Below are 25696 nucleotides of genomic sequence, written 5' to 3' on the forward strand. Positions count from 1 at the left end.
CATTTAGGACAGTCCCAGGTCCTCTCCCCTTACTCCTTGACCACGCACAAATCCACCTGAGGCAGCAAGTCTACTTACGGAGTCTATTAACTGGAGTGTTTCTGCAAATTCTAAGAGATTCTTAACATTATCCAGGATGTTGCTCTGGTGAACAATCATGCACCGTGCAGGGGATGCACTTTCCTCAGGTAGGCAACCATGATCCACTGGTGGAGATGGAGTACAGTGGTGATGTTCCCCCAAACAGGAAACAGGTGCATTGTCACCACTGCTCCTGGTACTGTCAGCAACTGTGGTGCTGTGCCAGCCGGGGTAGTTTGATGTGTGGTTCTGTGTCTAAAGGAAGAAGGAAAAACAAAAAAGAAAAGGGGGGGAGGGGGGGGGAAGGCATAAGGAACTTAGCAATGAAATTGCACAAGGTGTCAGATGCCACTGGAGGAAAGATAAAAGTAGTTGCATCATCATCTAAAAGCTTATGCCTATGAAACAATTGTCAAGATGTTTCCTTTCATCAGTGCAAGATCTCGTTTTAAGTAATATCAGCATTGTATTTGTTATCCCAAAGTTACCTCATAATTTACTTCCAGGATTATAAGCGTATCTCATTACTAACACATAATCAACTCATTCTGTATTACTCCAAAAGCTCAAAGTGTCTGCAAGTCATTTTCTGTGAGAAGCAAGAAACGGCAGGATTTCCCTACTGAGCGCTCAGCGCTGTAGAAGGCTAAAAGGTTTGAGAGTTAGAGTTGCTTTTGTTTGCTTATCTCCTTTTCTTCTTCTATCCCTGTCTAATGCTACAGCTTACACCAATGCAATGAAGAGGCTGTCAAATCAACATGGTTAGGAAAGCAGAAGAACAAATTAACAGAAGTTTCTTTCCAGTGTGATCATGCAACAGAAGAAATTGCAAAACATTAACTAAAGTTAAAAAGTGGCCAAACTAACGTATCATGCATGCAATTTTTTTTTACTTTTAATTTAAATACTACCAAAAAAAACAACCAAAAAATAAACGAACAAAAAAAAGAATCTGCTGGCTATCACCTATCTTCAAAAACAATTTTGGGATTCTTGGCTTTGGTGATGGTGTTAAGTCATTACATAAGCATTTTCACAAGTTAACATCCAGTAGCATATACAACCAAGTGTGAGACTTCAGTAATAGCCAGCAATTGCTCTGCACATGCAGTTATGAATAATCTAACATTACTGGGAGAAGTAAAACAAACTGTCAAACATGCATCAAGTCTGAAGCTTACAAAGCTTACACAGCTGGAGGAAAGAGTACAATAGAGAAGGAGAATCTAATACACAGGCACTACATTTTCATTGCATGAACCATTGCACACATTCTGAAATGCAGATCCCATTGATTTCAGATCTGTGGAATCTTTTATTTTTGTACAATCCTCATGTTTCCAGTATCACACCACATTACAGAGCCCAGCCCTGCACCTACTTTGTGAAGTAAAATACCTGTGAATTGTTTGCTTTTTTTTCCAGTTAAATAATTTACAAAGCAAATATAGATTATATGTGCTATGTTTCATCCTTTAAAAACTGAAATATAGAGCCTTGATTAGTATTGAAGGCAGATGGGGAGTAAAAAGTTAAAAAGACAAGCACTGGGGTAATGCTGCTATCCCTCCATCCAAGCACACAGTGACAATCTTACTGGTAATGCCTGCTGCCCTTTCAGTTCATTCTCAGTCGACATTAGTAGCAACTCTAATTCCTTTATTCGTTTTTCTTTCTCAGGGTCTTCATCATTATAGTGTCTCTGAAATTAAGAGTTAAGGGAAAAGAAAAGATAAAGGTCTGCTAGGATGTAGCAACTAAAATGCTTATGGCTTGCCGTCCTGTGGTTATAATAGCCAAATTAGACTCAAAGATGAAACAAACTTCAATTGTGCTTTCCACTACCAAAGTCCCTGCCGAATTTCAGTATAGACATTTGAAATGGAGAAAGTGAAAGCATTCGCACCAGATGTCAACTACTGTGTTTTAAATCCACTTCAGAAGAAGCAATTATTAGCCATGTTAGAACTCCCCCACCTTCCCCATTTTCTTTCATCACACTTGTTACATTAAAATGTCTCCTTAATGTACAATGTCTGCATTTTGACTTAGCAAATGTTTAACAAATTGACTTGTGAAGTGAGGTACAAGTTATCTACCTGAATAGCTGCAGCAGCTGGCTGAGGAACATTGACAATATTTACGTGCAGTGCTACTGGATATGGGATCTGACCAGGGACCTAGGCCGAAAAGCAAAAGACACTAAAAGTTATTATTTCTATCATATTGCCTCCCGGCATTATGAATTTGTGTTAAACATACTTTGATTTTAGATCCTTAATATTTATAATCTATGGAAACAAAATAGCAAAAAAAAGCCCCCCACTCCAAAAAATGTTTACAAGAAAACAGTTTTTTTAGGAATATGACAGTGAGCATTACGGAGGAAGAAAGAAAATTCATATATGAAATATCCACCCTTCCTGAAAAAGAAGAGTAATTTATAGATACACTTGTAAGATTTTTCTAAATTGAAGTGAAAATGCAAAAGATGCAATTTTTATCATGTAAAAGTCTTCAATGGAGCTGTCCGAAGTAGCAGCCCGTTTCATTATTAATCATTAATAGAAAAGAAATCAGATTAAAACCAATACTTGTTTATTTGGTTCCAACAGGCAACCCCCAAACAGAATACTACTAAAGGGAACATCAGAGATTTTGAGACAGAACACAAAATTAACCAGATTCAACTGATTTTCAAGAAATCTAATATTCACCAGTACAAGAAACAGTAGTAGGAACATTTTCACTGCCTATGAGACGTTGAAAAAGCTGAACCTGATTCCATCACCTGAATGCCTGCAATCAATTTGAAATGCACGTATTTTTACCACTGAATGAAGTCAAAGACCTCACCTGACATCAAACACGTACAAGTCCACCAAAACTGGGAGAAAATCCTTCATGCTTCCTGAAAACAGGTATGGCTAAATTGAACAAAGCAAAATAACCCCCACAGACATAAACAATTTCAGGAGCTTACATTTTGTGGCTCAGAAATGTGGTAGTAGGGGTAGTCATTGCTCAGCGCTGGCTGGCCAGCAACTGGCAGCTGTGTAGAAGGTGGGTTGTGAGCAAAGGCCATCAAGTGGTTGTTCTTCTGAAAGCCAGTGGCTGCTGAGGAGTGACAGGCTTTGGAGGACTCCTGCAGGTAGCCCTCCTGCTCAACCTTGCGGCGCATGGTGGAATTCCAGTGGTTCTTGATAGCATTATCAGTTCTGCAACAGAAATTCATGTGTTTTAAAAATGAGTATTTGCAATTCTAACAGATTATTAGGCAGGAAGCTGCTGTTGGCATTTCTGTTTAAACCTTGAGCTAGTCTTTGACCTTCTTCCTGCCCCTACCTTTACAAATGTTACTCAAGACTTCTCAAAGATGCTCAGTATAAAAGGTAGGGAAAAAGAAAAATGGTTTGTTTATGTACTTTTTAAAACAATCCCTAAGCCTTAGGTCCTCAAACTGTAAGAAATTAATAACTCCAGCTTCACCTCATTCCCATGAGGTAAAGTGACAGCAAAGGCTAACATCCCCTTGAGGCTACCCTAAAAGACTGCCAACATCATCTTCCTAAGCCTTAATATTAGAGTGGAGTTTTATTCTATCTCATTACTGGAAAAAAAGAATGTGGAGAACAGCTGTGAAAAGACTGACTTCCAAGCAACTTTCCAACTGGTCACCTAGACAATGACAACATTGTGCTATACACACAAATTCAGTAAACAAAGCTGTTGGGATTTTTCATAGCTTCAGAAAAACTGAGATTCAAATTCTCATATACATGAGTGAGAAAAAGCAAACTTATTCAGTCTATGAGATTTTAAGAGTGAGCTTGGAAACAGCTATTTGAAAAACATCATCGCCACACAGTATCATCAAAAGTGGTATCTGTGATAAGTGGAAGCTACAAAGAAACCTTCCAGAGGGTAATTCCTTTCTTCTTTTCTTCTAGAAGGTGCAAGCAGCCTAGGGAATGCCCGCTTAAAAGACTATCGCAATCTCAGCATTATATTTAGGCCTTGACAATGTTTCACCGAATATCAGGAATAAAAATGGGAAAGGAAACCTGCCCCTTGCTTACATTATTTGCTTGACTACACTTTATGTTGAGTCACTTTTACTACAGAGTGAATAAGACACTGACACTCTGAAATTATATGCAAGCTGTGCATAAGCTTTCAATAAGATGAATACTTCCAGGACCAAAGTTCGAGGAAGTCAGTTTCTCCTGTTTTACTCATGGATTTTGAACAGGCCAAAATCATCTGGATGATTCAGGAGCAATTGCAAATGCTGAAGCAGCCTTCTCTTAAATTATTTTGAATAAACAGACTGGATTTCATGTTAGAGGTATACCTTTAGCCGAATGTAAATTACATTCCACTACCAGAGCCTGATCCTTGCCAGTTAAATCAATCTAAATTTTGATAGTTACTGCAAGCACAAATAAGACACACAGACATTTAGGAAATTCTTATGGTCTTGCTCTACTTGCTAGCTCTTTTTTTTACCTATCGCAAATATTAAAAGCATGCCAAAATAGTGTACTGTTCCACGTACCGACCAAACAGCACAGTTCCCCACTGAGAAAAACCACACCGATGTCACTGGCTTTCCAGGTTTTGATTCCACAATTTTCCAACTTATAAAGTGCGGCCTGAGGCAACTGAAACGGACTGCTCAGACCTGCAGCTTTTTCCTTTTTAACACTTTAAGAGCTAAAGGTGTATGTCATTACCGTCCAGGCAGCAACTTTGCGATTTCTGCCCATCTGTTTCCCAGCCTCTTGTGTGCCTGGTAAATAATTCTATCTTCCTCTTCTGTCCAGGAGGTTTTCTTCACTTCTGGATTCAAATGGTTGTGCCACCTCTCCCTGCACTGTTTTCCAATCCTTCCTTTCAAATGCTTAGCAATGACAGACCAGCGCTTTGGACCGTATTTCTGCACGAGTTCAATTACCTTCAGAGAAGGACATAAAAACTGCTGGTATTTAACGATGCAAAATGAATCAATGATTCTTTTCTGTGGTGGAGCAATATTTTCAACAACATTTCTCAAAATTGCCACAGTAAAACTAACACACAATTAAGGTTCCCCACTTCCCATTCATACTTTTACCTGAAAGGAAAAATCTGGTAATAGTTAAGGCATTTCTAAATTGCAACCCTACATTACAGTGCTGTAAAGCAGCATTAATTAATTTGTGTGGAAAACTTAGCACTACATTGATATTGATAGGATTGGTCTCCCTCTGGCTCTATTAGTGTTGAGACCACCAAAGTCTCTAGAAGTTTGCCCCAACACATAAAATTCACTAGTGAGTCATAATCAGACAGAAAGGAAAACTGATTACCCTTTGATCCTCCTCTTTAGTCCATGGGCCTTTAATAAGTTCTGGGTTTAGCACCTTCTGCCATCGGTGCTGGCACTGCACATCTGTCCGATTCTAGAGAAATGGAAAATATGCAAAGTAGACCATTCTTTAGATAAGATGAACACAGAGTGATAACACTCCCACCTAGGTACATTTGTTCCTGACATACTTCACTGCCAACTATGACTACTAAAACACATGGAGTGATACAGGTGTGAAAAGGTGCTCAACTATCAATACTGAATCTTTGCCTTCTGCACAGTAGCTGTTGTGCTTTCACATGCAGTATTTCTACAACAGCCAAAGTGTTCAAAAAGAAATTATCTTCTAAAGCATACTTGCAATTCACCAAAGCAATTTATTTCTCTGCGCTGAGACATTTTGTTTCAGTGTTACATTAAGAAGCTTCTACTGTGAAACACTCTGCCACCCCCTACTTTTGCTTGTTTGATTTTTTCCAACCTTTTCTGAGAAGTGAAAGGAAATTGAAGTTCAGGGTTTCCACAGCATTCTAACTAAACATCTGAGCTATCCATCTGTGGAGGTTTTGTATCTCCCACTAAACTGTAACTATAGAGCTATCACTCCTCTTTCCCTTACTTGGAAACCTCTGATAAAGAGTTGTCACTAGAACTGGAAACAGAAAGCAAAATCCACTTACAGGAAGGAAATTGGCAATGACTTTCCAGTCTTCTGTGCCATTCTGCTCCACCAGTTTCTTCAATTTCTCATCCTGAATCATTAAAAATAAAACCCGAATATAATCAATATTGCAATCTCTCATAATGCAAATTAAATACTTAAAAATAAAAATTTTGTCCTTCTAGATATTTTCGCAGCTATTTCTGATTCCTGAGTGTAAGGGGACATGGTCTGTAGTCTTCTCACACTTTGAATTGCCTAAATCAAGATTTTTTTTCTATGACTGTGGATTTTGGTAGGTCCCTTCCTGTGCTGCAGGAGAAAGACTGACTTCCGGGCTCTTTCATGACTCGCATTTCTACATGTCTGTTTTACTGCTCAAAGCAATGTAACTGTTACTCTTGTACTGGATTTACAGGAGGGCATGGATGTTTAGATGCCAGGCATCAGAATTACAATTAAATTCAGTAACACTCAGGCACCTAGCCATCCTGGGACCTCTGAAAATCACAGACTTAAGCTTTACATGTCTTGAAAGTAATAGGAGTTCCAGTAATTAGCTCATTGTCTATCTATGTATAATGAATGCACAATAAAACTAATTGCATTTTTTTGCTCCTGATCACTGTGAGGGAGTTGTGTGCACCTGCAATAGCAATTTTTAATGACAAGTCCAGAAATACAGACTCTAATGACAAAACCAATCTTGTGCTGGGAAAGACTGATACAGTATAAAACAAGCAAGAACTGCCCCATCAGAAGAGAGGAGCAATCACCCCCTTCCCTGATCACAGGCCCCCCATACCCAGCTCATGTGACAAGACAGTGGCCATTGGGCTCCATGACTATCCCTTCCTCCCAGGCCACATCACAACCACATCCACCTCTCTGAGAGTAGACTATGATTAAAAAAAACAAACCAAAAAATCCTTGCAAGAGGTCACCTGCCACTGTTTACATATCATTATACATTGTTAGAGAGGAGAAAGTCAAAACAGAACTCAAGAACTGTATTAATGTGTTTCACAATAAACTTGAACCATTTAAATGGCTACAGGATATCTACCTGGCAAAGGAGGTTGATACCACAATTTACCTGGTAAGTCAGCACAAGGGTATTATAACTAAGCACATTCTGACCTTCAAAAGCAAATATATCTTGAATGCTCAATTTTGGCACTGCTAGATTTCTTTCTTCCAGCTTTTAATTTAGTTCCAATCCAAATCATAATGCTGCAATTAAAGTGCAAATTTCAAATGGCACAAAAGGACTGAAGCAGTTTCTGCCACAGTTGTTTGCTGCTGTGGGACAGTGAACATACGTCAGTTCTCACATAGCAACCGTTTTCAAACAAAAAGAGGCAGCAGTAACAATCAAGCACTGCTGCAGATGACCCTGAATCTGTTTCTCCAACAGGGATTACACAGACTTGCATACCTGTAACGTAGACCTTGGTGAACATAAAAAAAATGGCACTTATACATTTTATTAAAGGTAAGAATGATCCTCACAAATAAACAAAACACTGAACACAGCTAATGGGCCAAAAGTATTGTCCTCATTCTTACACATGGGTCTGTCACTGAAGTTTGTTTGCAGGTAAGCAACTCAGAGAAGAACGTGATGCATGCTCTCTCCATCTTTTCACATGCAGGTGGTGACTGAACTTGGATTTACCTCTTCGCGGGTCCACCTGGTTTTTCCTAAGTGACGTTTTCCAGTCTTAGGAAGCAGACCATCATAATCGTGATCATACATCTCAACATCTTCATCATCATCATCGCTACTATATATACTGCAGAAGGAAACACAGTGGAACATGAGGACTAGAGCTACTTAACTACAAAGCACAAAAAACCCCACTACAATCCTTACAAAGGTTACACAGATAAAAGTTTTAAAACTTGCACAACAAGATTTTGTTCTGCATTCTGTTGTTCTAGTATTCTGAACTGGTTCTGCTGTTTTTGGTATCCACAGATACGAGCAAAGGGCTGGCAACCTTCGTATTACTGTGCATGTTTAGACCTGCTCTTAATGTTAGATCAGTGGTGAGTTACACATTTGGCAAACTTTCAGCCAATGAAGGTTTCAAATTAAAATACAATGTTTGGTCAATAAAGAGAACTAGAGGCTGTGTCCATTACACAAGCGCATGTTCAAAACCTTTAACTCGTGCCATGCATTCTGAAAACCATTAGTGTTTTTGTATGTTTAATAGAGCGGGGAGTTGTATCATTCCTGAATAAAACACACTGTTTTTAAATACAAAAAGTTAACCAACAAAAACCTTGTTTGAGAATGTGGCTATGGACCCTGTATGCAAAGACAGAAGTTTCTATAATTAAGTAAAGCCATTAAGTGCAGTAAGCTCTGACATAAAATGTGCCTGCCATTTATGGGTCTGTACAGACAAGGGCTGAGGACAAGTATATTTAATATCCTGCAACCAAAAAATGAATGACTGAACCCTTTTATACTTTCCATTTCTCTAACTTCAGACTTTATTGCCTCTATTCCATTCCTAAGTCCCTCCTACTGTTTTTGAAACACTGCTTCTCACCTAATTCATGACTAAGGGATTTCCCCAGAGGCTGTCTATGGATAGAAAGGTCTCTTACTACTCCTTTCACAAACCACGCTTGCTCTACCCAGTTCATTAAAACTAAAAGAGAGTGTTTTGTAACACTGGTGGGCAGTATTTCATTTCCAGCTTTTAAGATATGAACAGCAGTTCTGACCCTTCAGCTAAGAGATGATAACCACAAGCGCTAGAAAGTCATGCTACAAGACTAAAAACTGTGATGTATCTGATGGCACGGTATGCTGTGGTATGGCAAGGCGTGACTAAGACATTAAAATAAAGTTATTTTGTCATAATCAGGTTTATGCCGTTAGCTTGTTTTCAGGAGATCACTTTTTAAATTAAGCTGCAGTGTGGCTGACTGTTAGTCAAGACAGACACACCTCCAGAATGCAAACTGTTAAGCATACATGCTTTTTAAGTACGCCAGGGTAATCACACCACACATCTTCAACCCCGTTCTCTGGCCTGTGACACGCGCCATGAAAACTGCTACATGCAAGAAGCTTTCCACAGCCTGCCGTGATGCATGTGGCCTTTCCCAAGCCTCTGACGGGTGGACCCCAAGACTCACCGACCTACTCGCCCTCTGCTTGCTCCACGCTGCCCTGCCCTCACAGCCTGCCAGGTCCCACGGCTCACTCCCTAACCCCCCGGCCCACACCTCCCTTTAGGGGAAGCACCAGGTGAGGCTCCCGCTGAGTACACCAGGGCGAGCGCACACCCCTCGCCTGCAGCGGGACCTTCCCGAAGCTCGCACGTTCCAGCTGCCAGGGAGTCGGCTCCTTCCCCGGCCGCCGCCACCGCCGCCGCTCGGAGGAGATTCACTTTTCTAAGTGATACGTAGAGACAGCTGTGCGACTGCTCACATGCCAAAGGAAGTTTTGTGGCTCGATTTCCAAGTATCACTTTGAAAATGAGTTTCGCAGAGAGTAAACACCAGGTAGGCATCCAGCGGTGACTGCGCGGCCGAGTGTTGCAGGCGCCGCGCCGAAACGCCGCCCCGCAACGGCAGCCGGGCCTCAGCGCCGAACAGGTTAAAATGACTAGTGCGGTGCTAGTCATGTAACCGGTTTATTTAAACAACCGGGGCCCCGCTGGCACGGCAGAACTGAGCAAAACCCCCGCTGTATTACTGGTGCCCTCCAGCAGGAGAAAAGGGCTCTGGGGTTTCGGTGGCTGCTTTAGCCAACAGGGCCTTCAACGCTGCTCCAGAATTTTTTAGTTTACACCTTCGGCCACAGCCCAGAAGCCTCCCCCCAACCGGCACGGCTCGGCTCGACTGGGCACGGCACAGCCGGGGCAGTGAGTTGCAGCCCTATGCCCGCCTTTCTGAAGCCGCTTCAGCGCTGCCCAGGCAGCAGCTTTGAGCGTTCGCCCGGGCAACCGACTTGTGCAACGATACACTGAGAAAGGAAAGAAACAGAAGAGAGAGAGAAGGGGAAAAAAATGGGGTGGAGAGGAAATGACTCGCTGCTGCTACCGTGATTGAGGAATTCGGGCACCATCCCCGCGGGGCACAGCCCGCTCCCGCGGCAGAGCCCGCGCCCGCCGAGACGGCCCCGCTCCGCGCCGTCTCCGCGGGGCAGTAGGACACCCGCCGCGGCAGGGCTGCCGGCCGAGCCCGGGGCGGCGAGCGCCGCGTCCCGGCGGGAGGCGCCCGCGAGGCAGGCGGCGGCTGTCCCGCTCTCGTCCCTCTCTGTCTCGGGAGAGACGGGGCGGGTGATTCACCGACAGACGCAGACACGGCCCCGCTATGACACTGCAAGTACAGCCCGGAGCTCGCCCAGTGACCCGCCGCCTCCTCCCGCAGCGCAAGCCCCTCTTCCTTAAAGTGAGTCCCCGAGAGACCCCAGTCCCGCCGGACGGCGCCGGCAGCCTGGGAGGAAAAGGCAGGGCTGCCGCCTTCTCCTCTGTCACAGCCCAGGGAAAGGGGAGGGGAAGAGGGCAGGGTGCTGGGCTGCAAAGGGAAAGAGAAAAAAGCCTCCACGTGTCCGACTCACACTCCCCAGCTAATTAGACAACAACCCCGCTCTGTGAGCCCGCCCGGCAGCGGCGGCACGGACGCGGCCACGCAGCACTGACGCGTGGTCCCGTCCAGTCCTGCCCACCCCGTCCCGTTCTGTCCGCTCGCCGGCCCCGGACCCTGGCGCGGCGCAACAGAGCGCGGGGCGGATCGTCCTCGCCAGGGAGCGCAGCGGGCGGGCGGGCATGGGTGACAGCTACGGCCGAGCGCCCCGTCGAGCCCGGAGTTCCCCGCCGCTGCCAGCCAAGGCCGCCGCGCTCCGGCATGTGCCGAACAGCGTGTGCGGTACAAAGCCCAGCAGGGCAGGGCGCAACTACCCCTCCGGGGAGAGCCCCGCTCCCAAGGGCGAACGCACCGCCGCTGCAAGGATCGGTGAAGGTGAAAAGGCAGACGAGGGAGCGAGCCCAGCCCCCGCCGCCCACCTGCCATCCCACCCCTCCTAGATTAAATGAATGAATGAATAAATGAATGAATGAAAATGAATGAATGAGACGGGACGCTCTACCTGCCGCTGGCGGGCCAGCCCGACATTGTCCTGCCGTGCAGCTGCGGGCAGCGCAGCTCACCGGTCTCCGCGTTGGCCCCCGCAGGCAGCGAGCCCCGGCCCCGCCACGATGGCCGGCGGGCGTGCGGCGCCTGGCCCGGGAGCCCCGTCAGGTGGTGGGTCTGCGGCTCATCCCTCTGGGGTGCCGCACCCCCGGCACCTCGGAGGAGGGGGAGCTTCGCGTTCCGCTTTGGGGCCGGAGGCGGAGTAGCCCAGGTGAGCGGAGGACGGAGTACTGCCCGTCCGTCTCCCCGCCCGCCGGGGAAGCCCTTCTCCCTCTGCTGCCTTCCCTCTCCCGCGCACCGTCTGACAGGCGCAGAGCGGAGCGGGACCGGCCGCCCCCTCCCGCAGACAGCGGGTTTACCTGTGCCGGGGTCTCCGAGCCATCCTCGCACCGGCCGCTGGGAGAGGAGGACGGGGAGCCCGCTCCCGCCGCTGCGTCCTGCTGCCGGGCTGCGCCCAGGCGCTCCGCCGCCGCGCACGGGAGTGCCGAGGAGCCGCGGGAGGAGGAGGAGGAAACAGGTTGAGATTAAAGAATAAACTCTGTAAACAGAGATGCCATCAAACAAAGGGCCCTTGGACACTCCCCCTCCCGCCAAATCTGGCGCCCCTGCAGTGCGCAGGCGCCTGGCGCCGCGCGGCGGGACCGTGCCGCGGCGGCGGGGCGCGGGGCGGGCGGACCGGGCCGCCGCTCCCGACGGGGTCCTCCCGCAGCGCCACGCCACGCCCTGCCCCGGCGGGACTCCCCCCGCGCTAGCTCCGCACCGCCCCCAAGATGCGGCCCCTCGACGGCGCGGCTGCAGCGCCCATCCCCGCGGGGTGAGGCGTTCATCGAGGACGCCGTCGGGACGGGGGCAGATCTTGCCCTTGTTCACCCCCTCTCATATACACTGTGCACGGCGGGTGGGGAACGGGAGTCCGGCCGTAAGACAGTGCGGCCACCCCCGGGGGTCTCAGCGACCACCACCGGGCCACGTCGGTGCCTCCCGGCGCAGGGCGGGTGGCCCTTCGTGGGTGCACCTGCTCCGCTCCCTGCGGGGCGTGCGGGCTGCAGCGGCAGCAGCCCTCGGGGGCGAGAAACCCCTCGCTCGAAATATAAAATAGAAAGGACGCCGTGGGGTCCCGGGGGACTCGGGGCGGTGGCAGGGACGGGAGCTGCCCAGTGGGATCCCAGGGGACTCGGAGAGGAAGGGGGCCGGGAGCTGCCCGGCGCCTGGCTGCGGCTGCAGCGCCGCGGGGGATTTTTGCTATAGTTCCCCTTGCTGCTGCCAGGCGGTGGATGGTGCTGCCGGCGGGGCGGCGGGAGGGGCGGTGGGTGTCCGATGAGCTCCAGAGAACACGTTCTTTGATACAGAGATGAGTCAGGATGTGAAAAATGGCGAAACATGCAAAGTTCCCAGGCTGTGCGGCTGCTTGAAAAATCGGGGCTTTGCAGCGGTTTCTGCTCACTCGCCCTTTCCTCAAAGGCCCGCTGCTCATCAATGAGCCGCCGACGGGGGGAGCTGGGCCGGGCCGGGGCGGGGCCGCTCCTGAGCCCGCGGCGCCGCGCGCGGAGCTCCGGGGCTGGCTGGAGCTCATGATACTCCCGAGTCCGAGCGTCCCGCGGGGCCGGGAACAGCCCCCGCCACTGCCCCGTCGGCTCTCTGACTTCCCATAGGACGTAACGGGATTCACCGGCGCAGGCAGCGGGGCGCTGGACAGGCAGCCGGGACTGTCCCCTAGAGCTCTTCGGATGCATTGCTTCCTGGGATCACACCTTGTCCCAAAGTAGCTGGAGGGTCCACGTCCTTCCTGCTTTTCCCTACCTACCCCTCCAACAGGCGCTGCCATCCTTACCAGCTTCCATTTGCCTACCTGTAAAACGTGTCTGCTGCAGCTGGGACCAGCATTAGTGCCGGGTGGAGGGACGTTATACAGTGAGATCTTCACCTCCTTGCAAAGCATGTCTCTGCTAGGAACACAGGGCTCTAATGCTACTGGCAGCGGTAGAACTGCAAAACCAAAGACTAATTCACCTCTGTTCTGTGAACTTTATATATATATATAAACGAACTTCATATATATATATAAATTATGTATTGGCATCAGCACAGAACAAGGCTACTCAGATCCACCAGATTTTTGAGGCTTTTTTCTTTTTTTTCTTTTTTTTTTTTTTTGGTAAAGATATATTTGAAAGAAGTCAGAAGGCCAGAGAAAATGTAGGAAGACCCCTCAGTGTCCACACTGTAGCTACCCAGGTGTTTGGGATGTTGCTCTTGCAGAATCAAAAGCTGATAATAATCCACAAGAACATATATTTTTTTCAGTGGGGAGTGTGTGTGTGTAAGATTACATATGACAGGAATAATACTTATATAGCTCGGTCAGAATGCAATCAGTTATTTAAAAATAAGAAAGACTTTGGAGTGCTGCTCTGCCAGCAAGCATTGCTTATGTGTGTAGGAGGCCTGAACCGGGACCTGTAGTCGATGCAGCTGTAAGGATTCGACAATATTCACTGCATCTGCTGCTAAGTACTGTAAGTACAGTACTACTTACCCTGCAACAGAAAATATACCTTCCCCTGACACGGTGTGGTTGTGTTGCCTATAGTTTTTCCACAGAGGTACAAGCGAAACTTCAAGGTTATCTCTTCCTGCTTCTGCAGGAAGCCTTTTTCCTTGTTGATTTTTTTTTTTTTTGCCTGTATTTCAGTGTTAACTGAGACAAATCCAACATCTTCCCAATTTGGATGTAAATTTTCTGAATAAATGCAAAGAATGTCTATTATTGCTCTCAAGAGAACTGTTAATATGCACTGAATATGCACTGTTAATTTTCTTCTGAAGGTTTCTTGTGAGACTACATTTCTTCTCCAGTGACTGAATAAATACATTTTTTCTTCCCAGATTGGAAAAAAAATCCATATTTAGTTTATAATAATCCTTAATATTGCAGATAAAACATATATTTACTGTGTTCAAACCAAATAGGGAAATGACACCTCCGATCCAGGTTTAAAGACCAGTGTTGCCCAACTCTACATATGTAAACCCCACTAAAATCTGTGTGTGCATGGACTCCACCAGTGTTCCTTCATTTGTAATGTTCAAAATGCAGCTAAAAATGAGCCACAATTCCACTATTTTGTTTTCTTTCCCAAGCATCTGTAGCCTGAAGCAATTTGGGCTGTGGGGGTTCTTTATAACACATCCGTGCCAAAGCCCTAAAGAAATCACCCTTCTATGCCTGAGCTTAAGAGATCATATGCCCTAGATGTGCAATAGCAGACTTCTTACATTACCCTTCCAACTTCATTAATTAGTGATGTCTCTCAGCCTATTTATAGTAATTGCATCAACTGCCAGAGCAATTGTAAACAGTGTAACTGCATGTTCTGGTGATCTTTTACTTACACAAATTATATAAGTAAGGTAATAAAAAGTAATTATATAAATGGTAAATACACGTGGAATTACTTGATTTCCCACACCTCCACTACAAACAGAAACCTCAAAATGGAGCTAAAAGCCTGTGGAGAAAGTTTCAAGAATCCGAGTTAAACATCACATCCAAGACCTACTGCCTTCATCCTTAATGTTTTCCTGTTGTGATCTGCTGCTTAGCTGGCATGACTTGGGCTGAGCATTGCCAACAGTAGTTAACTAGGCATAACCAAATAGAAAAGGAATCGTGAAGGAAATCTAGCTGGGAGAAGACATCTTAGAATGCGAGAAGCATTTTGCTAAATGCATGTTAATATGTGATTTTTGTTTACTTTCTGATTTCTTTCAGCTTGTGCAGCAAAAAAAAAAAAAAAAAAAGCAACTTTCACTTTTTTAGTTTCATTTTCATACTGTAGATATTGGAAAGTTTCAAATGCAGTTGTGGTATTTTTACCATTGTAAATGAGATTTTTTTTTTTAAATATATTTTTGCCAGAAATATTTTCAGTACTTTGGTGTAGACTTCCTAACCTAAGTTCCTCTTAAGTAGATAAGGAGATTGATTAAAAACTCTGGGGAGAGAGGCCAGAGACTGGTATTTAATGCTGCAAGTATCAGATACCAAGTCACTTACAGTCACATATTCAGCCAGATTCCCCTGCCAGCAAATATAAATTGTGCTACCTCTACACCATCGTACCCATGTTTTCTTGTAGCTGGCTGAAAAGCCAGAGGAAGGGTAAGTGAGCTGGGAGGAAACTGTTTCTGTGGCTGGAAACAAGTTCCCCCCTAAGGCTGTGCATCCATGTGCTTAGAGAAATGAGGAAGTGCTCTGCTGGCTCCTAGTCCACCTGTATAGATGGCATAGCCTAGATCTTCAGGTCTGCACATCTGGTTTCAGCACACGCAGTTTTAGACCCCACTAGACCACTGTTACCCAGTGATTACACCAGAGCACCTACACTGAAAATCTGCAGTGTGTTCAGGTATAGAACTGGAATAAAACAGCAACACTTCAGACTTACCAGTTGACTGAATTATTTATTTTTGTTTATATATTTTTAAAGTATAGTTGGCCTTGGCCCAGGTCAGATAGCAATAAGAATTCAGTGATAAGCTTAGACTGAATCAATCGAAATTTTATGTGAAAGAGATTGCTAACAGGATAAGAGATTTATTTCCTTTCTGGTGTAACATCTAGATTTTTCTGATACAAAGTCCTGGATGATCGTGATAGTTTGAAAGATAGGGAAAAATCAAGAGCAACCTGTGCTGCTGCTGGGTGAAAACTTTAAGTTATAGCTATGTAATGTAGAATGAAAAGAAGAGTGTAACTTGATGGAGTAAGGATCTTGAGAGAGGGAGCAGAGGTAAACGTTATACTCTTCAGCAGAGGCTCTTTTCTGTGGTAAATCCTCTTTATGTATAGCTTGGAAGGAGAGTAATGCCTGAGGCCTTCCAACTGCAAAAATAGCGAAGTATAGGAACTGAACATATGTTGTACAAAAGCTGTTTTTTCATTTGTTCTGAAATAGCATGGCCTAGTAGGTGCAAAATGAGTAGCAAGTGGCACCAGTTCCTTCAACACCAGTAGAACCTCACAGCAAGTCAGCTGCCCCAGCCTTTCTATGTAAAAACTTCTATCATCGCACAGAGTGATTTAATATTTTTTTCTTTTTAAAGCACAGTACTAAGAGTAAGAAGCATTTGCTGTATATGCAGCTCCATCTTTTTAACCTGTAGCAGGGTACTGACATTCAAAGCAATAGAAAACTGGCAGCATGTTGGGGTATTGACATTGTATGTTACCAGCATACCTGAGCAATACATACTTTGCACCTACTCTCATCACATGTGAGACTATGTAATTTCTTGCCTTTATTCTATTGCTAGCAACAAGCATTTCAAAGGCAATTGTGGTGTTTATTTATTTATTTAAAACGCTGTGTGATAAAGATATTAGACAAATTTGATTAATAGCAGTGGAGAGGGCAAATGAATGTAAACATAGGCAAATAAGTTTATTTTCTTAAGCGATTCTTTTAAGCATACTAATATGTCAAGAAAAAGCACTATGCCTTTCAAAATGATAAAGTAAACGCTATTCACAAAAGAAATTATTTGCTCCATGTACATGTTTACCTAGGAGGGTGTGGTTACTATAATGGATGCCCAGCAGAGAGGCTTTTGTTCTGTAGCTGCTTTTAAAAGTGTCCTCTGAGGGAGGTGCACCTTTGCACTGGTTTAACCGAGAAGTCAGCCGTCTGCTTCTCTCCCATTTTTGCTCTTGTAAATGCAAAGCAACTCCAGTGATGTTTCTTGAGCTACTACTATAGATACATGTGGCTATACGTGAAAGCAGAGCTTAATCTATAAACCATAGTAGTGTACTTGAAGGTAAACATAGGTAAATTAGTTTAGCCACTTTCTTGTGCGGTGCAGAACATAGCAATGTCTAACAGACACTAGCTGCTTATGTTTACTCTTTTTTCACTACCACACCACTGGGGAGGCCTGGTTAGCCCTTACAGCAGTCTTTCCCCCCTCTTGTTCTACGGGCTTGGTACACTGGAAAGAAATACATTTGATTTACACTAGTTTAAACAAAAGGGTGGGCAGATTCTTCTCTTGTCAAGCCCATTGTCTGTAAAAATCAGTAATTTCTCCTTGTACTGGAAGATATGTAAAGGAGATGTGTCTCCTTCTGTGGTTCTAACTCACTGGTTGCAATCTTTTCTTGCATGTTTCCTGTTACAGGTTAACTCGGTATTAATCCCATAATGTAGATTTGTCATGGACACTTACACTTCAGACACAAATCCCTATTTCCCATGTAGTTCATTATCATCTTATTAAGATCTTACCCGCTCTCAAACTTTCTCCCAGCATCAAACTAACTGAATATTGTGAAGTGGAATCAATCCCTCCTTTTTTTTTAACACTTTCCTTCACAATGTGGTAGCCTAATATAGGCTAGATGGTAAAGCTTTTCATTTCTCACTATATTTGTTTTACATCCTCAGGCGCTATGTCACTCCTTTCTGTATTAGTCAGTAGGAGGTGCCAAAAGATTGGCAAGAAAAGTAATATTTTCAGGCCAAGACAGAACTAATCACCTCCGTTTTTATACCTTGCAATCCTTGTTATCCACTGCTGTTCAAGAGCTACTCAGATTATGTTTGCAGCAATGCTGTGTATACAAATAAGACAGTGCAGACAGTACTCCTTCCTGTCTTCTTTGTGCCCATAAGTGCTGTCATTTAATTCAATTAAGCTACTCCTACATCACACCATTAGGTTTGCCTACAAGGATGCTGGAGAGGGACTCTTCATCAGTGACTGTAGTGATAGGACAAGGGGTAATGAGTTCAGAATTAAACAGGGGAAGTTCAGATTAGATATAAAGAAGTTCTTTACTGGGAGGGTTGTGAGCCACTGGAACAGGCTGCCTAAAGAAGTGGCAAATGCTCCATCCCTGGCAGTGTTCAAGGCCAGGTTGGACAGAGCCTTGGGCAACATGGTCTAGGTTAAGGTAACCCTGCCTATGGCAGGGGGATTGAAACTAGATGATCTTAAGGTCTTTTCCAACCCTAACTAACTATTCTGTGATTCTGTGAAAGAAGTTTGCTGGGTCCTAACTAGAAGCAAGACTAAGTGGTTGGCTAGATGATGGCTATCACTTATCCAACTCTGAAGCAATCACTATGTCATTACTGAATAAATGTGTCCAAAAATCTTCAGGCATCCTGCTTGAAATGTACTCACCAAGTGTTTTTTTCAGCAATAATTTTTAAATTGCATGCAACATTGTATTCATTTACATGCACTGGTTTTCCAGGGTTGGAAATATATCAGAAACTTGCCAAAATACTTCCTGAGATACCTTGTAGATGTCAATTGACCACATTTGGGCCCTTGTGGTTTGAGAGCTCAATCAGACAGGAAAAGGACAGTCAGAAGTACTGAAAAGGCTTATGCTCAGTTTCTGGAGCAGAGGGCACCTTAGCAGTGGCTGAATGCTTAGTTTTCTTCAGGGATTCAAGTCTGTATTTGGTTTACATGCCAAGGTCAGCCTGAAAACTAGCCTTGGGGGCTAATTATAAAAAGGAGTTGGTCCAGTGGACTGGTGACCTGAGTGAGCAGAGAACCAGGTCTGCAGCCAGTGTGGCTTCCTGACAGTGCTTGGCTTTGGGAGTTGTGCTGCGCAGGAACTACAAAGCTGCATTGTGAAAATGAAAACAGTTTTAAGAGACAGGTGTCAAAGTGGAATTTTTTGTGCTTTCCTTTACTTCTCCCTTTAGTGAAGGCTGGTGAGTTATATAGAAAATGATACTTGAAGGACTCTTTCATACATTTCTTATTTAGATACCCTGGTCTTTTGCCATGTACTCTCTCACATGTGTAAAAGAAGCCATTAACTTTTGCATTCACACTTCTAGTGCTTTCATTGTGTTAATTACTAATGATTGCACTTTCTGGACATGCTGGTGTTTGTATACTTATTCTTTAATGTTTTATTACTTCTGTTTTGTGCTTCCCATATGTTTCCGGGGAGAATTCCCTTCTTTCTTTTACTAGTCTTGTTTCTGCTTGCTCTTTCTGTGTATGCCAATTAATAATGAAGGCTATGCCTGTGCTTCCCCTCCCTATGGCACAATGCGGTTTTCTCTAGCTCTGTTTGTGAAAAGTAGGCCATCTACTGTTGCTTTCTAGTATGGATTACAGATTGCGCAGCAAATGGCCATATTATGCATATAGATTCAAAGGTGGACTTCACAAGTGCCTACTCTCCTGTTAATAGGCATTTAGTGTTTTGCAGGCATAGTGTGATGCAAAAGTCTCCATAGCAAACTGCAATATTATTTTTTTTCCTTCTTTTGAATAGTAACCAATATATTTGGGCCATTTGTTCAGCTGCCATAAATTTACAGTTTTTATTTTTGCAAAACAGATATCATTCCACTTTGTTAATCTAAGAGTTTTCCACACATTGATGTTTTTCATACTTATACATCAAACACCTTTCCTCTCTCCCATCCTCACTGAAGTTAGAGGGCAGGAGATGACCAGAGGGCAGGAGATGACCAGCTAATGATTTAGACAACTATTAGTGACAGTCTTTGTCAGTTCAACACATTTTTGTTGTATGGTGGTTGCTGATTTGTTCTTTGACTTTTTATTTTTATTTTTTATCTTTTTATTTTGCAGTGTGGTTATGAACAGAAAAGTGACCTTAAATATTGAATCTTCATAGCACGCATCTATTCTCTATATGTCTTCTGAGTCATATCTGGATAGTGTACTGATGAAAACAAGCTCTAGTACTGTCAGCACTGTAAAACACAAAGATCTGTGAAAAGGGAGCTGGCCCATCATCTGTCTGTTGTACCACCAGGTCAGCACCTGAGTTCTGATTCCTCAGTTATTTTTGGAGATGCTACAGAAACTGAGCATTGAGAGTGCCTAACTTATTGTCGGTGGTGAACTTGCTGTAGGGGCCATTGTTTGGACTTTGGTTTCATAGGGATACTGTTGTTAGATTAGAATCAGAGGCAGCCAAAGACAGCTTTTCTGGTCTGTACTTTTAGATAAAAGTTGGATATTCTTCCTGTCCTTCCTGTGAAAACTGGTTGAAGGACTTGTCATGCAATATCATTACTGGAAAAAAAATTTCCTTCACTTAGTCATTTATTAGTCTTAGGTCCCTAATAAAATATTTACTACTTGGTTCATTAAGAATAATGCATGAGTATAACGATTTTATTATGCTCTGTTCTTTCATTTGTTTGTTTGTTTACTTGCAATCATTTATACAGTCATGTGTTTTCGTACCTTGCCTCTGTATTTTCACATGGAACTGTTTTTTCTTTTTTATTATTCTAGTTTTAGGTAAATTGCAATTTTCAGGGATCTCAATTAGAAATATGGTAGCTCCTCTAGGGAGTGATTTTTTTTTTTTTAAATACACCTATTTTACACAAGCAAAATCATAGAACAATTCCATCTTCTTGAGTATCAGAGTGTTTAAATTGGTCAGTATTGGACAGGCAGTCTTGCACTGGGTGTGATGGTTGTGTAAAAGAACAGGAAAAGGAAAGGAGGTAAAGGTACCTTTAGTAGCTCTGAGAATGATAAAATGAGGTGGATCCTTAGTGCTTTGTGGGTAGAAATATAAGACAAGTAGAGGCAACTCACTTTTCTTAAACAAGACAATTAGGGAACCAGCTAAATTGCTGGGGGGTGCTTATGAATAAGTAAAGCATCCATCCTCACTGATCTATCACTAGTCAGATGTTGTTTTAATTTGATGAGGAGGACAATATCTGCTTATACCCCCACTCTCTGCCCAAATGTAACTGGAGAGCAGGATTCAGCTCTTAGGGTGAGGTACTAGAAGTCAACAGGGGAGATATACCAGCTAAGTGCCATTATGGAGCTGTGACAAATGACTTCTTGACAGATATGTAGGAGTTATCTGATTACACTGGAAGGGGTATTAAAATCAACCTCAGATGCCCTAAATCTCAATGGAGTAAGCTCACACACACAAACACATAACAAACACGTGAACAAATTCTCTCTGCTGAGGTGCCAGTGCCTTCTAGAGGTCAGGAATGAAGCTGAAGGCATTTACTCTGTGTTAGAAGAAAAGTAATTCTGGACGAGTTTGGACAGAACTGAAACATTTTTAATGTTTCTAATATAAATGACGAAGCAGTCAATGTAATGTCTAAATGGTCCATCTCTATTTTTTCAGACTTAGCCAAATGAATGCCATGAGCTGATTAGAGGAGCTCCTTCTTCAGGCCACTTTAAACAGAGGCATAAATCCTGAAACAGTGCATACTTCACAAGGGGATAAAACATTCAGCTGAAACAAATATGTATTGAACCTATTTTCACACTACCAGAAGTTGTGTGTGTTGCAAATCATGTGATTTTTTAACCTCAGATACCTCTACCTCTCAGCTGTGCAAGCAAGAGTGACAACGTTGCTGTTTCTGTTTAGATGCACAGTTTTAGGTATTCCTGCTAATACTTCAGCATTTTTCATAGAAAAGTACTCACATGATTTTCCTGAGACAAATTTTCCTGTGATTTCATCGTGTTCGCTTTCGCTCCTCACTTAAATTCACATCTAAATCTAAATGCTTCAGAGACAACTGGGCATTGTCATAATACAGTCTGTACACCTCTGCCTTCTGTAAATAGATAAGTAGATAGGTAGATAGAGTTTTTCTAGCATCAGTCACTGAGATGGCAAGTGCTTCTCTGTGAAGTCTGTTTTATTAAGCTGACATAACAGGAGCTGATCTGTATGTAACTGTGCCAAGGAAGGATCATCTTGTCTGCACATTTCTCCCAGTCTCTGCCTTTGCTTGAGGATACTGAGAGCTGGTGATAATGTGATAAAAATTGTATCTTGCCAAAAAAACTTTGAAACCTTGCCCTATAAACCATGGTCCATTTTCCACCCCCCTCCCCAATAATAGTTCCTCTGGAATTCCCCAGTAAGAAAACATATTCTTAACCTTCCCAGTGATATTTTAGTTGTACTTGGCAACCACACAGTTTGTAAGTATTTTGGCTAATATTCTAACACAGCTGGCTATGTCTCTCCCTCTAGTGCACAAAGATTGATATCCACTCTTCTAGTCTTCCTCAGACAAAGCTGGTATTATCAGAAAATCACCCCCCTTTTTTTTACGGCCTTACTAAAGTGTCAGAATTCAGAGATTCTCTGTCTTTTACATGCTGTAGGCTACTCCAGAAATAGCAAGGGTTTTTTTTCAGCAGTTTTTAAAAGCCTTAGGGCCATCCTGTCTTCTATTTTCAGCTTCCTCTACAGGTTTTAGGGATTACCCTAAACCTACAAAAGAATATGCTTTTTTTTTCACTTGTAACTAGTGATTCACTATTGTTTGAAAAGGCAGGGGATATTTTGTGACTGTTTACTCTGTAAGGTTCTGGTCAGGCAAACGTAGTTTTGCTAGTTTTAACTGTCCCAGAGAGTGGTGACCTGTAGGTTTCCCTAACCCTGTGATGTCTGGGCTTTCTTCCACTGGATAAATATAATAAGATTTTTGCTTCTGCAACTACATGACAGGTTGGGATATCCACTGTTATCAAAACTTTCTGTAGGACAGTCATTCCTGGCTTTGGAGTAATTTACCCCATTACTGTATTAACAGAAATCTCGTGTAAGGAACTAGTCTTAAAAGCTTCATTTTTTTTTTTTTGGTCTCAGAAGAAAGAAAGAGGACTGTTTTATGCTTACATGGAAAGTTGCAATACCAAGAATATTCTTCATTTTACAAGAAACATGTTTAGACAATTTGGCACACTACACTTTTTCTTTATGGGTGTTGGAAAGGCCCTGTCATTCTGTGTTCTTTTCCTTTCTGATACAGATAAGCTGACTGCAGAGAATGACCTCAGTGCTACTGTAGACAACAGTGAAACTCACAAACGATTCATTTGTAGAATAAGTGTCTTCCACTGGTGTAATTTCACAGGAGAACAGCACAAAACACACTATTTACTTTCCTTTGCTTGAGGAAGATGCTCTCCACTAGCAGTTATCTATCTCCTGTGTTCTCTGAATTAGTAATGGTGATGTAGGCCCTGATTCAAGGAAACACTTGTGCACTTATGAACCTTAAGGTAATACGCAAACCTTCTTGTCCTCCTTTTTGATTGAGCATTCTCAGTACGCAAGTATGAAAGGCTCAAGCCTTCCTCAATTAGCCTCTTGTATTGGAAGGGGAGAAATATTACCAGTAGCAAAAGATTAATTTTAAAATTAAAAGCATTGGCCAAATGGAGAAATCTGAAAATAAGCACTATTTGCAGAAAGGAAGCTCTGCCCAAGTCCAAGTGAAATACCGTATCTTGTGGAAACATACCTGCTTGCCTCTCTTGGGAGAGCAGTTACCAAAACACATTGTTGTCCTACCAAGATTTTGTTGGTTTGGTTTTGGTCTAGGCATATGCTGTGTCTTGTCCTGCAGGATCTGCTGCTGGAGCACTTGGATAGCTTGGCCAGACCTCCCAGACCTTGTTGAGAAACTGGACCTGATGCTCTGCATCACTGATACAAGGGAATTGCCCCTCCAGCTTTTCATCCTTGCCTCACATTTCAAGAGACCCACATTTTTCAGATTCTCCCTTTGAACTCCTCTATCAGCTGCACCGGTATGACACTACAGCTCAGCAGACTGCGAACCTATACCCTTTCTGTATGCTGAGTCTTGACGAACAGCCACAGTGTGTTGTCTCCTCTGTAAACTGCCCTTTTAAGTCCAGTTCTCCCACTGGGCTACGAAGGGCAACACCAGTTTATTTTAGTTTGGATTGGTAATGAAGACTGTTGTATACTAACTCTGACAACAGAAACACCAGGCCTGTTTTAAAGCTTGTATGCTTACCATGAAGTAGGAAATCCACTTTCCAGGGTTCATCAGACTTACCGACCCAAGTAATAGAGCCTGAGAAGAATGGCTCTGCATGCTCCTCCTGGGTGCTTTTTGTGCACATCACTGAAAAATGACCTTTCCTTTGGCATTTCCTACCTTTTGCATTTATAGCACATCTGTGATCAAGATCAGTCTGTAAGCCCTGTCTACTGTTTTGATCGCTTATGCTTGCTATGCTTATCTGTGTCCTCTTATTAGCTGGAAATACTTTCATATCTATCTCTCAAATACTTTGTTAGATGGCTGACTTATTTCTTAGGGTCAACTTGGTGTTCTTTAGAGAGCCAGTGGTATAGGACTAGAAAACCATTCATCAATCCCTTTCAGAAATAGTAACTACCTGGTTGTCTCAAATTTAATTATTCTCATAGTTACATCTTGACAAGTACTCTTCAGTCTCCCTTTGGCAGTATTACCAGTTTTATTTGGACATAAAATTATGGTTAAGTTTCCTGAGGCTTTCAAGGCTTTAATTTTTTATTTTTATTTTCCTCCTTCCTGGTCAGGAAAGCTGTGATTAGGAAACCAGTGTTTACCCTATTGACAATGGAGGGATCTCTCCTCTACCTTTAGGTGTCTTTGCACTAAAGCTCTGTAGCTACCTGTGAGAATTCGTTGCATTCTGGCTGTTCTATAACTATGTTAGCATTTTAGTGTTTCAGAGTATTAAGGCCAGACTTAAGCTTTCATGTTTACCAAAGTTAAAGTTGTTTAGCTTGAAATCCCACTGGAAAGCAAGTTAGTGCAAAACAGTGAAAAACATGGTATAAATGATTTTTTTTTGTTCAGCCTGACTCAATTTAGCTTTAGCTATCATTTGGAATAAAATTTATATGAAACACACATCTGAATTTATTTTACTACATGCAATTAACCAAAAGTATAATTTTAAAAGTATATAACTTTTACGATGGACAAACCTCACTGGTGGCATATTAATACTTTTTGCATTCACTTAAACTCCCTAGTTATATACATTTCTCAATGTACTGAGCTAGTAAAACCTACAAGGCAAAGTACTTGGAGAAGTTACTAAATGCTTCTTAGAGGTAAGAAGTGTCTGTCTTAAGTGTTGATTGATCAGTTGCTTCTTTCCTGTATTGAGATTTGGGCATAAAAACTACAATTTTAAAACCTCTCTTACACTTTAGAGTGGCAGAGATCGTGGGTGAGGGTATGTAACAAATCAGGGAGAGCAGGTAAAAAAAGTGGTGTAAGAAACAGATTGTTAGATACTGACAGAAAAAGGTGTGTACGTATGTGTATATGTAAGTATATATGTCAGTTCAGACAGAGTTCAGACTCAGATGCAGCCCGGAATTTAGTTGTTAGCTCTTGAACAGGCTCTTTGGATGATGTTGTATACCTGCTTCTATTTATAGCATAGTCAAAATGATTTTCTGTCTACCTAAATGAGGGGTAAGACAAAGTCCAGAACATAACACATGAAGCTCAGTCCTGGATGTGGTGACTTCAAGAGCAACAGGCAACAGCAAATCACGCAGGTACAGCTTCCTCAAGTGCTCTAGTGTGATCTTGGAG

The 25696-nt window shown here is 43.3% G+C and overlaps 1 protein-coding gene across 6 annotated transcripts in view; it reads right to left on the minus strand.

Moving 5' to 3' along the window:
• MYB (MYB proto-oncogene, transcription factor) overlaps window positions 1–11838 on the minus strand; it is a 28638-nt gene extending 16800 nt beyond the window's left edge. The window contains exons 1-9 of one of the 6 annotated variants that reach the window (XM_061474871.1): window positions 11615–11838; window positions 7774–7891; window positions 6115–6186; window positions 5433–5525; window positions 4818–5038; window positions 3065–3299; window positions 2181–2261; window positions 1679–1783; window positions 79–336 (exon numbers count right to left, since the gene is read on the minus strand). In XM_061474871.1, coding sequence (XP_061330855.1) covers window positions 79–336; window positions 1679–1783; window positions 2181–2261; window positions 3065–3299; window positions 4818–5038; window positions 5433–5525; window positions 6115–6186; window positions 7774–7891; window positions 11615–11637 — 1206 coding nt within the window. In that variant the 5' untranslated portion in view covers window positions 11638–11838. Of the gene's footprint in view, window positions 1–78; window positions 337–1678; window positions 1784–2180; window positions 2262–3064; window positions 3300–4817; window positions 5039–5432; window positions 5526–6114; window positions 6187–7773; window positions 8773–11614 lie in introns of those variants that run through there. The other 5 variants (XM_061474866.1, XM_061474870.1, XM_061474865.1 and 2 more) reach the window with 5 other exon arrangements.
• Window positions 11839–25696: the final 13858 nt, after the last annotated feature.

This window comes from Pezoporus flaviventris, unplaced genomic scaffold, assembly GCF_033815535.1.
Source record: "Pezoporus flaviventris isolate CSIRO_AGI_PZ_B2104156 unplaced genomic scaffold, CSIRO_AGI_Pfla_v1 ptg000081l, whole genome shotgun sequence".
Classification (NCBI taxonomy): domain Eukaryota; kingdom Metazoa; phylum Chordata; class Aves; order Psittaciformes; family Psittacidae; genus Pezoporus; species Pezoporus flaviventris.